The 15,986-nt window shown below is 43.7% G+C and overlaps 1 protein-coding gene across 2 annotated transcripts in view; it reads left to right on the forward strand.

Moving 5' to 3' along the window:
* Nucleotides 1-15,986, forward strand: part of SERBP1 (SERPINE1 mRNA binding protein 1) — a 47,388-nt gene that overhangs the window by 18,946 nt on the left and 12,456 nt on the right. For both annotated transcript variants that reach the window (XM_029618810.1, XM_029618809.1), the window contains exon 6: nt 15,486-15,663. In XM_029618810.1, the coding sequence (XP_029474670.1) occupies nt 15,486-15,663 (178 nt within the window). The remainder of the gene's footprint in view (nt 1-15,485; nt 15,664-15,986) is intronic.

The raw sequence follows: 15,986 nt of genomic DNA on the forward strand, positions 1-15,986 counted from the left end.
CCCCTCTGAATTCTAGGTGCGTCTTACGGAGCGAGAAATACGGTACTTGCCTTGAAAATTAGGAGGGTCAGAGTAGGCATGTGGTTATTTAGTATTTTGGTTCTGTTTTTCTCTTTCTTGATCCTGCCTTAAGATGGGAAAAGGTTGAATAAACTCTTGTTCCTCTTATTGTGGTATCCCACTAGATACCTTAGAGAAAAAATATATCTTTTTATTTCTTCTTTGTAACAGCTAGATACTTCCTTGAGTAAACTATTGCACATAGTTATTCTGTTAAAATAGTGCTTCTGAGCTAGAATTCATACTAAATGCTGCTGTTATGGCTTGCATAGGATGCAGAAAGAACAGTACTACTCTGTGTAAAAAGTGTAAGGTTTTGGTACTGGCAGGATAGATTGTCTTGTACTGAACCTTCCCAGGTTTGCAATGATCCTAGAGCTGGTTACATAGAGGACAGGTATCCCTTGGTCACTTCTCACTGTTAAGTACTGTTTAGGTCAGTGGTTCTCAACCAGTGTGTCAGTGGGCACTGCTGTGTGTCACCAAGAGGTGGGAGGTCTGTCACCAAAGATTTGTTACAGCGAGACTGCTGTCTCCCCAGCCATATGTGCCTCCTGCTTGAGGACTGTGCAGAGTAAGGAGTTATCTGTGTGGGGCTTTCCTTTTTTAGGTCTGAAAATATGGCAGCTGCAACTCTGCATCTACTTTTTCCAACTCGTTTTTCAAAAGGGAACATTTCCCCTTTGGAAATTGGTGTAAAGTCTGCAGGTAAAACTTGACACTTCTGCCCACAGTTTGAGAGGCTGGCTTCTCATGGTTTCAGTATTTGTCTGCATGTGTTTTGTTTTTTTAATTTATGGTCCTTTATTCTGCAATAGGTAAGAGTCAATCCATGGTCTTCATGTGTGTCAGAAATGAGAGATTCTGCTAACAAACATGTAGGTTCTGTGTAGGGATCTACAGGTTTTGTTTTGTTTTTCCAACAGGAAATATATTGTTCTATATTTGCAGTATTGCCTTTTCATAGGAAGGGTTGTGGCTATTTGAGTCCTGCATGTATGGCAGGTACTTCTTGAGGTTGACAAATGCACAAGAGTATCTACTATTCAACTTTGTATTGAAAAACTGTATGCAGGCCTAGATTTCTCACTGACAAAGTAAGCAAAGATTCATTTTGTGGAAAAAATAAAATGTAATTATTATATATATATATATATTTATTTTTTTTTTACAAAGTTAGTGAAATTAAAGAATATTTTTTTCTCTCCTATCATTTTAAATTAAATATTTAGAATTTTTTTTGTTCACTGCAGAATGCAGTGTGCTGTCACACACGAGTATCTGTTAAGTGTGTCATAATGGAAGAAATGTTGACAACCACTGTTCTAGATGAGGGGGATTAAATTTGGCATTTAATCATTTTTCCCATACTTGAATTATCAAAAAAAAGATTGCATTTAGTAAACCAACTTTTTTTTTTTCTAATTGTAGAGCCAATTTTTTAAATCTTTACTTGTAAGAACTAACCCAATTGGTAGTCTGTTTTTTCCAGGTAGTGGCCAGTTTGCTTATTGTACTGATCCTGCACTTGTTTGTCAGATACTGTAAAGGTAAATTCAGAGCTCAGCAGCTTGTGGATTCCAGCGTGACAGTGTGTATGTTGCATGTTTACAGAAATCTGAGTATGAAATCCCAACTTGAGTTTTTTTTTTTCTTCTCCTGGTTTTGTAATAAAAATTCCACTTGGCAGCCAGCTGCTTTGTACCACGCTGCTGGTGATGCACTTTAACTGAAGTTCAAGCTTTATTAGAAGAGAGGAAAAAGTGTGGAGTAACATATTGCCTAAAAATGATAGCCTGTTATTACCTGCTTGTACGATTATCCATTTAAAGAATATTCAACTCTATCTAAAGACCGATGGAGCATATGACATGCTAATATTTAAAGACAGTATGACATGACAGCTCTCGTTGGCATCATAATAGTATCAGAAATTGACAGCTGATGACAAACACTCCTGGTATACTTCTCAGCAGTTGTTTGTAGCTATTAATTTATGGGTGAAATGAAGCATAGGACATGAAACTCCCTGCAGGACGGATTGATATTTGCTGTAATCACTGATTTCATTGTCCATAGTGCTCTCTTTTTATAACATGTGGACTGACTCGTTTCAGCTTTTTTAAATTTATAGTGTTTATTTGATGTAGTATAATTTGGTGACAGTGGGAGATTCTAAATATTACATTTGAGGATCAGGAATAAGTAGCATTACAGAGAAGCACTGTTCAATCACTTCTTTGTGTTCCAAATTTATTGCAGGTTATGCTGCAGTTAGGAATGGAGTAAGTTTACCATCTCTGAACATTTACTACAGGCTGCAGTCAGTGTGGGCATACTTGTGTATTCATTGTAAAAAGTTGGTCATTACTGCTCATATTCTCCTGCTGAGGTTTTTCTACTATAAAACAAATGATGGAACAGCAAAGGTTTCTTTGTTAGTTTGACAATCCACATTTGTGCAGAAAGTAGACGTGGTAGGTGTTTGAATTTCAACTTCACAAAGCTTTGCTGCCTTTCCTAAACTCCTGTGGTGTTCGATTAGGCAGTAATCTTTTAGAACTGTTTACTATGTTTCATACCACCTTTCCAATATATTAAACTGCACATAGTGGTTTACAAACACAAACAGCGAAATACAAATGATTGAACTGTACTACATGCATTCAAAAACTGAACAGAACAAAAATATTAGATCTAACATTTATTAAAACTACTAATTAAAGTTCCAAAGCATTCTAAGTCTTTAAAATCAATTCAGATTTACACAATCCAATTTAAAATCTTTTAATCTTTCAAAATAATAAAAAAAACACCACACAGGGACTGTAACTTTCAAACCGGAACGTAGGTTCACATTTGTGTACATACGTTGGCTCGCACTCAGGGCCTCGGCCGTTTTATAACATTTGTGCATGTTATAAATAGCCTGGCCGCACATGATGTGCATTCAAATTCTGCGTCTACTGCATAAATGGGGGGGATTTTAAGAGGCGTGCACCCACACGTTTACCAGTTCATCCAGTTAACAGGTCCTCCAACCCTTCCCCAGTTTGATAGCCTACACTCCCTGCAGATAACCCAGATCCTTTAAACCCCTCAGGATTGGTTCAGCCCTTTTTTTATTTTTTATAACTTGAACATCATCCATAGCAGAAGTAAAGTTACATGGCAGAGAACCTTGGTTTGTGCCGGAGCATGCAAGTATTTACATGCACATTTCTGCTTCATGCCCTGCCCAGACCACCCCCTGCCGCTTTTTGAAAACTTTGGAGATGTGTGCGCTGTGGGATATACGCACATATCCAGGCGGCTTTTAAAATCCACTCGACGTGTGCGAGCCAGACTTATTCACTCGTCCTCTAATGCACGCGCCAGGCTTCAAACTTCACCTCTTAAGGTTCTCCTCCAGACTAAAATAAGCTGGGTTGAGATTTCAGAGCAGCAAATTCAGTGGAGCTGTAGGATCTGTAGCTATTGTGCAGGGCCCAGCCTGGACACTATTGCTACAACATGGCCCACTGGCTCTAGCCTAGTTTTAATGAGGTGACAAAAGTGATGATTCAGGGAGGTGCAGGAGACATTGTCTGTCTGGACTTCAGTAAAGCTTTTGAACTGTTCTGCAGAGAAGACTGATAAGCATGCTAGACAATGTGGGAATAGACTAGAAAACTAAATTGGGTGAAGAGCTGGTTGAGGAGCAGGGCAGAGTGATGGCAAATAGTCCACCTTTGTGAAGGCAAAGTGAGCAGTGCTATCCCTGGGCTTGGTACTGAGACTGGTTCTTTGTAATATCTTTCAGGCTGATACAATACCATGTGCTCAGGCTAGCGCACTAGTTAACCAATGTTTTGGATGTGCGTCCATAACCCCTTATGCAGTAAGGGGATTAGTGCATCCAAAACACTTGTCCTAACCCAGTGCACAGCTAATAGCGCTCATCACATGTAAATTCATGTTGATGAGGTTATTAGCTATTTTCCTAGAATAAGCAGGATGGTAGTGCTCACAGATGGGTGACATTATCAGATGGAGCCCAGCACAGAAAACTTTTGTCAAAGTTTCTAAAACTTTGATTGGCACACTGAGAATGTCCAGCATGCCACTATCCGCGCGCCCACGCGGGGTCCCCCTTCAGTCTCTCTGTTCCACGAAGTAGTTGTCTTGCAGTTTTGGAGCTCTGCTCTTTGTTTTTTCTCAAAAAAACTGTTCCTGGATGTGTATTGACTTTTTTCCTGCGCCAGGCCCCTCTTCTCCGGTCAGTGCCATCCAGTGGCATGGTAGGTGCTGCTTTTTTTCCCCTTCATTGTGGTCTATTCCTGGCGTGTCACTCCTTGGTGGCCGCTGGCCATCGACCACTCGCCAGCTGTTTTTTATGGTGGCGTCCAGTTTTTAACAGTGTACTGTATTACTGATCTGCACAAGGTCTGTATCCTCTGCCTGAGGGCATCGCACGATGTCCGCGGGTGCCATCTGTGTGATCAGATGCCTCCCCCCCCCCCCCCCCCCCCCCCAGGGACCATCGTGCCCGACTGGATAAGATGGAAACGTTTTTGGATCCAAAAAGTCTGATCCATCCACTCTAGCATCGGGGGTCTCAACTCTTAGAGGCCGAAAAGAACTGTTTGGATACACCGTCCCTTTCCACTTCCCCAGCGGGCCCGTCTCAAGAGAGAAGAACCGGAGGTAGGCCATATCTGATGTCGTCACATTCCAAGATGCCAGGGAGAGAGCACAGGGTGTTGGATATCCTGGGTAGGAATGTGTTTCAGGGTGCTATGCTAGTCACCCATATCACCTTCTGCCAACTATATATGACCAAATATAACCGGAACCTGTGGAAGTGGGTCCAGGAGCTGTCAGAGCGCCTATCTCAACAGCAGTACAACAGGGTCTGGAGGCAAGAAATCACGAGGTGAGATCCACCGATGATGATTTCGAGACAGCAGCGAGGGTGGCTTTAGTGGGTATCGGCGCCCGCAGGATGGCCTGGCTCTGTGCCTCGGACCTTTGGCCGGAGGTCCAAGAAAAGCTGGCAGAAATACCCTGTACGGGTGAAAATCTGTTCAGGGTAAGATCAGGGAAGTGGTGGCTCAATTGAAGGACCACCATGAGACCCTGCAACATCTGTCAGCTACTGCTTCCGACCCACCATCCTCAGTCAGGAAATGCTTGAGGAAATCATTCTATTGCCAGAGGAAATACTATTCTCCAGCCTCGTGGGCCCACATGCCCTGCACTGGTTCCAGAGGTCCCTCCCATCAGCAGTGGGCCCCCAGGCCCCCCAGCAAAGCCCTACCACAGGGTTTTGACTGGGAGTGAGAGAGCGTGAGCCAGATTTCCTTATCCTTGGCATCCTACCACCCGGTCAGAGGCAGACTGCATCACTGTGCACATCACTAGCCCTACGTTACGTCAGACCAGTGGGTTCTCACCATCGAGGCAATCTGGCTCACACTCCTGTGCTCCTAGTTAAAACCCCGTAGACTTCATCTGCTCCTCAGGAAATACTTCTAACAGAGCTCTCCGTCCTTCTAATGGCTGTAGTGGTGGAACCCGTCCCCCCTCCACCAGCGGGACAGGGGGTTCTACTCTCGGTATTTCCTGATACCGAGAGTTGGGGGCCAATGCCCTATTCTCGACCTGCGAGCCTTGAACAAATTCCTTCAGAAAGAGAGGTTGGTCTCTCTGGGTACCCTGATCCTGCTCTTAAGAGACTGACTCTGCTCCCTCGACCTGAAAGATACCTATGCTCACATTGTGCTCTTCCTGGGTCACAGGAAGAATCTTCGCTTTGTGGTGGGAAAGTATCATGTCCAGTTTCACGTGTTGCCATTTGGCCTTGCGTCAGCCCCCCGGATCTTTGCCAAGTGCCTAGTGGATGTAGGGGCACACCTCCGACATCAGGGAGTTCACCTGTTTTCCTACTTGGACGACTGGCTGATTCCCAAGCGCCACTCAGCAGGGGGCGCTGCGTTCCTTACGTCTGATCATTCAGGTGTTACACTCTCTGGGGTTTGTCATCAATTACCCCAAGTCCCACCTCAGCCCGTTGCCACACCTGGACTTCATCGGGGCCAGGCAGGACACAGTTCAGGTGAAGGCTTTTCTGCCCCATGATCGAGCCATTACACTCGTCGCTGGCAAGCTTGGTCCGCAGCTGTCAGCAAATTTCTGCTCTTCTAATGCTTCATTTTTTGGGTCACATGGCTGCGTCTGTCCATGTCACCCTCTTAGCCCGCCTGTGACAATGGATCTTGTGGTCACAGTGGCAACAGGCATTCTAGGACCTTGGGGCGCATGTCCACGTCACGCCGCCTCTCCAACTCTGTGTCCTGGTGGGAGGATCTGTCCAATCTGGAGCAGGGGGTCCCTTTTCAGGGTTTCCCGTCTCAGGTGGTATTTTCCACCGATGTGTCCCCCCTGTGTTGGGGGACAGATGTGGGCGACCTCTATATGCAAGGTCTATGAACAGCTCAGGAAGCTCTATGTCAGATCAACTTCCTGGAGCTTCAAGCAATTTGCTATGCTCTTTGGGCATTTCGAGACTGTTTGTCCCACAAGGCAGTTCTGATTCGAACAGACAATCAGGTGGCAGTGTGGTGCATCAACAAACAGGGAGGCACTGGGTCGTTCCTCTTCTGTCAAGAAGTGGTGTAGATTTGGTCCTGGGCTCCGTCGCAGGGCATGCTCCTGAGAGCGATGTACCTGGCCGGAACAGAGAATGTGATAGTGGACCATGTGAATCGAGCGTTTCACCCACACGAGTGGTAACTGGATCCAGCAGTGGTGGCCCAGATCTTCAGCCGGTGGAGAACATAAGAAAATGCCATACTGGGTCAGACCAAGGGTCCATCAAGCCCAGCATCCTGTTTCCAATAGTGGCCAATCCAGGCCATAAGAACCTGGAAGTACCCAAAAACTAAGTCTATTCCATGTTACCATTGCTAATGGCAATGGCTGTTCTCTAAGTGAACTTAATAGCAGGTAATGGACTTCTCCTTCAAGAACTTATCCAATCCTTTTTTAAACACAGCTATACTAACTGGACTAACCACATCCTCTGGCAACAAATTCCAGAGTTTAATTGTGCGTTGAGTAAAAAAAGAACTTTCTCCGATTAGTTTTAAATGTGCCCCATGCTAACTTCATGGAGTGCCCCCTAGTCTTTCTATTATCCGAAAGAGTAAATAACAGATTCATATCTACCCGTTCTAGACCTCTCATGATTTTAAACATCTCTATCATATCCCCCCTCAGCCGTCTCTTCTCCAAGCTGAAAAGTCCTAACCTCTTTAGTCTTTCCTCATAGGGGGAGCTGTTCCATTCCCCTTATCATTTTGGTAGCCCTTCTCTGTACCTTCTCCATCGCAATTATCTTTTTTGAGATGCGGTGACCAGAATTGTACACAGTATTCAAGGTGCGGTCTCACCATGGAACGATACAGAGGCATTATGATATTTTCCGTTTTATTCACCTTTCCTTTTCTAATAATTCCCAACATTGTTTGCTTTTTTGACTGTGCAGCACACTGAACCGACGATTTCAATGTGTTATCCACTATGACATCTAGATTTCTTTCTTGGGTTGTAGCACCTAATATGGAACCCAACATTGTGTAATTATAGCATGGGTTATTTTTCCCTATATGCATCACCGTGCACTTATCCACATTAAATTTCTTCTGCCATTTGGATGCCCAATTTTCCAGTCTCACAAGGTCTTCCTGCAATTTATCACAATCTGCTTGTGATTTAACTACTCTGAACAATTGTGTCATCTGCAAATTTGATTCTCACTCGTCGTGTTTCTTTCCAAATCATTTATAAATATATTGAAAAGTAAGGGTCCCAATACAGATCCCTGAAGCACTCCACTGCCCACACCCTTGCACTGAGAAAATTGTCCATTTAATCCTACTCTCTGTTTCCTGTCTTTTAGCCAGTTTGCAATCCACGAAAGGACATCGCCACCTATCCCATGACTTTTTACTTTTCCTAGAAGCCTCTCATGAGAACTCCAGAGGTAGATCTCTTTGCCTGCCCCTGCCACCGCAAAGTGGGCAAATTCTGCTCCCTGTTCAGGACAGATGGACGTCCAGCGTCAGACGCCTTTTCCCGACATTGGGGCACAGGTCTCCTGTACATGTATCCTTCTCTTCCGCTGGTCATAGACTCTCTTGAAGCTGCAGCAGGACTGGGGAACCATGATCCTCGTGACCCCTTAATGGCCCAGACAGGTCTGGTTCCCATTCCTTCGAGACCTGTCAGTCAGAGAACCCATCCATCTGGGGACCTCTCCAAATCTGATCACACAGGATCAGGGCAGATTATGCCATCCAAACTTCTGGGTGTTAGCCTTGATGGCCTGGATCAGATATTGGTAGCTTCCAAGAAGCCTTCCACCAGGAAGTCTTATTGTTTGAAGTGGAGGGTGTTCTCTGTCTGGTGCAAGGGTCATGGCTTGAACCCTTTCACCTGCCCCACTCTGAAGCTGCTTGACTGTCTGTGGAACCTCTTGGGGGCTGGGTTGAAGACCAACTCGGTCAGTGTGCACCTGAGTGCCATCAGTGCTTACCATCATGGGTCAGTGGTTCGCCCATCTTTGCAATCTATTTTGGAGCGATTTTTGTGGGGCTTGCTTCAAATGAAGCCTCCCCTTTGGCATCCTCTGACCTCAACGTAGTATCAGCGCGGCTCATGTGTGACCCTTTTGAGCCTTTGCACTTCTGCGATTTGAAGTTCTTGACCTGGAAGGTTCTCTTCCTGGTGGTGGTCATTTCGGTGTGCAGGGTTAGTGAGCTTCAGGCATTAGTTATGTATCTGCCCGACACAAAATTCTTTCATGATGGGGTGGTCCTGCGTATGCACCCTAAGTTCCTGCCTAAGGTGGTGACTGATTTTCATTTTAATCAGTCCATCGTTCTGCCCACCTTTTTTCTGAGGCCCCATTCTCACCAGGGCGAATGGGCTCTGCATAGTTTAGATTGCAAGAGGGCCTTAGCTTTCTATCTCTAACGCATAGCAGGCCACAGGCAGTCCACACAGCTCTTTATATCCTTTGACAGGAACAGGCTAGGCAATGCAGTGGGCAAGCAAACTCTGTCCAACTGGCTGGCAGATTGTATCTCCTGCTATGCGCAGGTGGGCCTTCAGTTTGGAAGTTGCATAGAAGCTTTCTCTTGTGAGAGCCATGGCGGCATCGGCAGTTCCCATTGCCGAAATCTGTAAGGCCACAACATGGAGTTCCCTACACACATTCACTGTCCACTACTGCTTGGACAGGGACCATTGACATGACAGTAGCTGTGGCCAGTTTGTCCTTTGCAATCTCTTCCAGGCTTAAACCCAACTCTCCCTGCCTAGGGTCCATTGTTCTGGTTCAGGCTGGCTCCCTACATTACCAACAGCACCGCAGTTATTTTTGTGCCTATTGACACCCATTTTGGCGCCTGTTGGTCATGGTTGTGACAAGGAGCAGCCAGTAGCTTGGTATTTACCTATCTGTGAGGATTACTATCCTGCCCTTCCTAGGAGAAAGAGTTGCTTACCTGTAATAGGTGTTCTCCTAGGACAGCAGGATGTTAGTCTCGGGAAACCCACCCGCCACCCCGCGGAGTTGGTTCTCCTATGGTTTATTTTATTTTTTCGCTCATCAGTTCTGTATTACGAGACTGAAGGGGGACCCTGCGTGAACATGTGGATAGTGGCATGCTGGGCATGCTCAGAGTGCCATTCAAAGTTCTAGAAATTCTGACAAGTTTTCCGTGCCGGGATTCATTTGATGTCATCCATCTATGAGGACTAATATCCTGCTTCTTTCCCCAGAGCTGGCGTTAAGTCTTGAGGAGCTCCTAAAGTTATAACAGAAAAGCAGAAAATATTGCTTTTCTATAGTTCCTCCGTCTTAATATTGTGGCAATATTAAGTCAGTGGAACCAAAAAAGAGTAAGGTTAAAAAAAAAAAAAAAAAAGTCTTGCTGGAGGTCAAGTTAGGAAAATGGACGTTTGTAAAATTGAGAGTCTGTTTCCCTAAACCCGCAATCAGCCACTTCTCCTGGGCACCCGATGCAGGAATGACGTAAGGGACGTAGTTTCCCTTAGCAGCTCATTTGCGTACTACATTTATTTATTTGTTGAGTTTTATATACCGTCATTCGGTGAAACCATCATAACGGTTTACAAGATTCAAAAGGTATTTTCTTAACAAATGTGAATTAAGGGTATAACAGGATACAAATATAAGCGTAAAGTTATTCTTTTATAGTCCAGAATAAAATCATTTTTGAGTGAGAAGGGTTTGCTTGGTGGTATTTGACTTGTTTTTGCGTTGTTCCGGTTGGTAATTCTTTTGGGTGTTTGGATGTTGAGATGCTTGATTGTCAATGTAGACTTTGTAAAATAACCACGTTTTTAGATCCTTTTTGAATGTTTTGAGGTTAGGTTGGGTTCTTAAATCTTTTGGAAGAGTGTTCCATATTTTAGGGCAGGCGATGGAAAGTGCCTGGGAGAGGTAGATGGGCACGTGTTAGGAAAGCGGGCATTCAATCACGAGAGCCCATTTTTCACGCCGCAATATTGCATCAGCCTATGAATCATGAAATGAAAAAAGAAATGCGTGGTAACACCTTAAATTGTCCTCCAGTGTAGAGATCACTAGAGGTAACTTACTATGGAAATTTGAGTGTTTCAGAAGTTGCAAACTTCAGAGTATAAATCCAAATAACAAGCAGTATGTCCCCTGACACAGTCCATGTTTTGCCCAAAGGCTGCATTAGAAGTAACTAAATAGGCAACAACCTCAAAACCAAGGAAATCCATCTGAGCATGCAAATAAACTCTTTGAATGACTTCTGATTGAGACTTGCAAAGAGGTCCCTCCTAAGTAAAATCAAAATCCCACCCGTTTTGAGGGTCTAGAAAAGCCAAAGGTGACACTTCTAACGTCTCTACTCTGAATGCTGGTTAGTGGCCCCCTCCGGTACTAATACTGGTTGGTGCCTGTCTCTTGCAATTTCACCCACAAATTTACACACGTTACCACAGACCACTGAGTACTAGACATCGTACAGTGAGGATATCACCTGGAATTTGCAAAGACAGGTGCCTTTATGATTTCCCCTTGCACCTCACTGGCCAGAAGAGAGATTAAAAACACCACTGTAAGAAAACAGGATTTGCAAGCTAGAATCCCAGTACCTCTCCCCCACCACCAAACAGGGCAAGGAATCTATATTTTGTAGTCCCAAAGAAAGGTGACTCCTTTCAATCTGTATTAGACCTGAAAGGGGTCAACAAGTGCTTCATATACTTCATTTTTGAATGGAAGCACTCTGATCAGTTAGAGGAATTCCTCACCTCCCTAGATCTAGTAGAAGCCTACTTCTGTATTCCTATATGGAAGGCACATCAAAAGTATCACCATTTTCTGCATTCTGGGCAGGCATTTTTAGTTTCAGACTCTACCTTTGGGCTTATGACTGCCCCAAGAACATTCACCGAGGTAATGGTGGTGGTGGCAGTGGCCCTATACAAACATGGCCCTGGTGCACTCTTATTTGGACGACTGGCTTATTGAGGCTAAGTCCTTTTAGGAGAGCCAACAAGCAACAGCTGCAGTTGTCCAGCTCTTAGAACGCTTGGGTGGGTGGTGAATTATGCAAAGAGCAGCATATCACCCTTGCAGTCCATAGAATTTCTAGGGATACTCTTCGATACCAGGATCGGATGGGTAACCTGATCCACAAGATGATCCTCAGATTGAATATCTGTGTTTGGATGTTTGAGGTATGAGAGGGACCCAGAGTCCACATTATTTTCAACTTTTGGGACTTACGACATCCATCCTGGAGTTTAGTCCCTTGAGCTGGGATGCACATGTGCCCATTATAATGTTCTTTACCCTTGAAGGATTTTTTGGACCAACTGTCCCTGCTTTGGCATGTGAAGAAAAGTCTAGACTGTGGTTAGTCACCGCAAACCTACTCAAAGGTGTGGAATTAGAGCCGTCTGATTAGATCACCATAACGTTTGGATGGAGAGGTTCACTGTCTGATTCAGACAGATCAGGGTTGCTACACAATGGAAGAATCAGCCTGTTTAATAAACAAACTAGAAACAGCTATCAGATTGGCCCTAAAGCAGTTCCTGCTGCTAATAAAGGAGACTAGCAAAAGAAGCAAGTCTCCTCTTCAAGGATAGAACCAAATCTGTTGCACCTATCAGCAATCCACATTGCAGAAAGAGAAAACATACAAGCAGACTTCCTTAGCAGGAACAGGCTGGGAGTAAGAATTTAGTGAAGAAGCTTTCCAACCGATAGTGGACCGGTGGGTTTCCCATTGGTGGATCTATTGGCGACCAGAGCAAATGCCAAAACCGGCAGGTTCTTCAGCAGAAGAAGGGGAATGGAGATCCAGCAGGATAGACGTGCCAATCAAACCCTGGCCATAGGAAGTTCTACTCTATGCTTTTCCTTCCTGGCCACTCATAGGCTGAGTAAAAGAGGGTAGAGAATCTTCCTTCAGTGCTGCCCAGGGTATATGGCCTACTGCATCAGGGCCCAATCATGATAGAAGACTCCAATTGATTCTTGCTTATGGCCTGGCCCTTGAAAAGGATGACTACTCAGAAAAGCTATTCTTCGGTAGGTATAGTGACCATGTTTAAGGCACGAAGAATCTCCATCCCTAACATACATACACATTTGGCACGTGTTTGAGGACTTTTTGTGGTCTCTAAATGTCACCTTGGAATGCAGGTGTTGTAAATATCCTGAGCTTCCTTCAAAAGGGGTTAAATAAGGGCCTGGCTCTTAACTCTTAAAAGGTACAAGTCACCGCCAAATCCTGTTAAAGGGGCACCAAGAGTCGCCAGGCTGCTGCACATCCAGACATTGTCTCTTATATGAAAGGGGTAAAATGAAATTGTCCCCCATTCAGACCAGTAGTTCCTTCATGCGATCTTAATTTTGTACTGGATGCTCTTCCAGGACTCCCTTCAAACCAATAAGACATGCATTCCTGTAGGATCTCTCCTTAAAGGCATCCTTCCTAGTCGCTATTTGTTCAGCTAGATATAACTTGGAACTACAGGTCCTTTCATGCAGGGACCATATTTAGCGGTTTCAAGAGAAGCGATCCCCTCCTTCCAGCAAAAGGTGGTTTCTCCTCCACTCTCCCAGTCTTCAGAGATAAAAATTGGAAGAATTGCAGGAAATTTCATCTCCTCAGTGTAAGATGCATCTTAATAAGATACCTTAAAGTCACAAATATCTTCCAGAAAACTGATTGTTGTCTTTGGAGGACCAAGGAAAGGGGAAGCAGCATTCAAGGCCATGCTAACTGGAATTATCAAGGAGACAATTGTCTGCTTATCTGCTCAAAGGATCACAGGAACCTGCAAAACTCTGAGCATATTCTACAAGGGCTCAGGTATTATCATGGGAAGAAGTGTTTGCAATTCCCCTAGACAAAATTTGCAAGTCAACTGCATGGTTATCCTTGTGTTCCTTTACAAGGTTTTTCAGGCTAGACGTAGGAGTCAAAGGAGACTCAGTCTTTAGGGTAGGGGTTCTTAAAGCAGCTTGGTCTTCTCCCGTTTGGCATTGACATAGCTTAAGTACTTCCTACTAGTTTAGTCTGGTCTAGCAGGAAAAAGGAATTTAAAATTAAACCATACCTGTTTGTTTCCTTTCCTTGAGTCCTGATAGTCCAGTTCCTGCCCAGGAACACAGGGTCTGCTGGAATGTGATTGGCCTCGGAGAGATCTTGTTTCTCCTTTCTCTTCTTTCTTCTCTCCCACCTCAGAGTAGAGGTCAAACTCCCTCTATAGCCTCAGAAAATAGAGGATAAACTTTTTTTTTCCAATCATAAGTGCAAAAAGAAATTAAGGAATATTCCCCTTTTTTCTTTGTAGTTTGTGATTAATTTTCCCTTAAAATTGAGTGGTGGTGGTTGTATCATTGCTTTGACATAAGATTACTGGAAACTGCCTAAGACCATGCTCACTGTTACAGCAACTGATAGTCACAAGGGGGGGATAACGGGTGCATCCTCTGACTGGCAGCTGTGGAGCGGGACCTTCCCACTAGTTTAGATTGGTCCAGCAGGACTGAAGGAAAAAAAATTAACATGCAAGGTTTAATTTTACTTTTTAGCATGTTTTTCTTACTCCTGTTTTCTTTATATCCTGTGGCACCATGGGTTTCTAGTGCATGAGTAAAATACAATTTGTGCAAAAAATGTAGCACATGTTGTATTACATTGGCCCTTTGCAAGTAATGGATGCTGTTCAGAAGAGGGTTATGAAAATAAAACAAGCCCTGTAATATGCACTGTATAAAAAGATTTAAGACACTCAAAATATCCTTGCAGGATGAAAGGGAAAGACAGGATATGATAAAAAAACATACAAATGTTTGACAGACTTCAGTAAAGTAAGGAAAGATGAAACTTTTCCATAGAAAAGGAAATTCACGGATGGGGGTCATGATCTGAAATTTGTAGAGAGGAAGGCTTGGAGGAAAAGTGAAAATACTACTTTGAGAGGTTCGTGAACCTGGAATAACCTGTTACTAGAAGAGGTGGCCATACTGTGACAGAATTCAGGCGTTCTTGGAACAGATAGGGGACAGAGATAGAAACGAAATTAGGAGGTTTTAGTACTGCAGTAACGCACCCTTTGCTCCCTTAAGAGCAGAGGTGTGTTGAGGTGATAAGGAGAAAACAATATGCTGACAGTTGCTGATGACCTGGTACCATCCAGCAAGACCACAGGGACAAAGGGAACTCAATGTTTTAAAGCAATAGCCTCGCAAATTTTGTGCAGCAGCCTAGTTTTGATAGCAGTTTAGACTATAGAGCGTGGGGGGTCTTGAATGTTGCATTAATATGGGAGCTTGCATGTGCATCTGCCCAGAATGGTAGAGAACCAAAGAGGAAATAAAAAAAACAAACCCCCCAAAAACTGTCTTGGAGAAGGAGTAACGTCTACAAGTGGTCAAGCTTCTATGGCTGGCAGCTGGGATATTTGTTTAATAGTGTAGACTAGATAAGCCAAATGAGCTTTATCTTTCGTCATCTGTTACTATTTTACTGTGTAGAATGGTGGCATACCTCATGTTACTGCTCCACAGTTTTATTACATGCTGTAAATGAATCTCTTTAATTGTGATATACAAATTAGTTTTTGTTGGCTTTTGCTGTTTAATATTGACTAATATGTAATATAATATTAAAATGTATAAAAAAACCGGTCTGTCGAGCTGGCAATAAATAAGTCAACAGAATTCAAGGACAACACTAAAAATGAAATCTTCGCACAGTGCTTTAGGTTATGGGTTCTCTTCAGCTGCAGCCGTTTTACCAAAGCTGAGTAAATACAGCAGTATTGCCCAATACTATATCATCTCGTTCTGTTTTCAGGGAAAACGAGGTAGAAGAGGTGAAGGAAGAAGGCCCAAAGGAAATGACTTTGGATGAATGGAAAGCTATTCAAGATAAGGACCGTGCAAAAGTTGAGTTTAACATTCGAAAACCTAACGAGGGTGCTGATGGGCAGTGGAAGAAAGGCTTTGTTCTTCACAAGTCTAAGAGTGAAGAGGTAAGGAAATGAACCATAGAGTTCATGGCTGTACATTTTCAAAATACATACCTAGTCTTTTATTGGTACATTTGAATGCAGTGACCACAAAAAATTTTCCCAGTGCGAAATGCCGCAATATCTAATTCATTTAAAGTTGAAGACTTTATTTGTTGTTTTTCAGCTTTAAAACCTAGCCATGTTGCCTAAACCCATTGTACCTCTCAAAGCAAAGGTTTTCTTCTCTTTGTTTTTGTGAAGTACTTTTCATCTGAGCTATCAGGGAAATAGTCTTAGGAGAATGCATAAGTTTGGGAGTCAGACTGAAAGAGATCTGCTGCTTT

Source organism: Rhinatrema bivittatum, chromosome 10 (genome assembly GCF_901001135.1).
Source record: "Rhinatrema bivittatum chromosome 10, aRhiBiv1.1, whole genome shotgun sequence".
NCBI lineage: Eukaryota > Metazoa > Chordata > Amphibia > Gymnophiona > Rhinatrematidae > Rhinatrema > Rhinatrema bivittatum.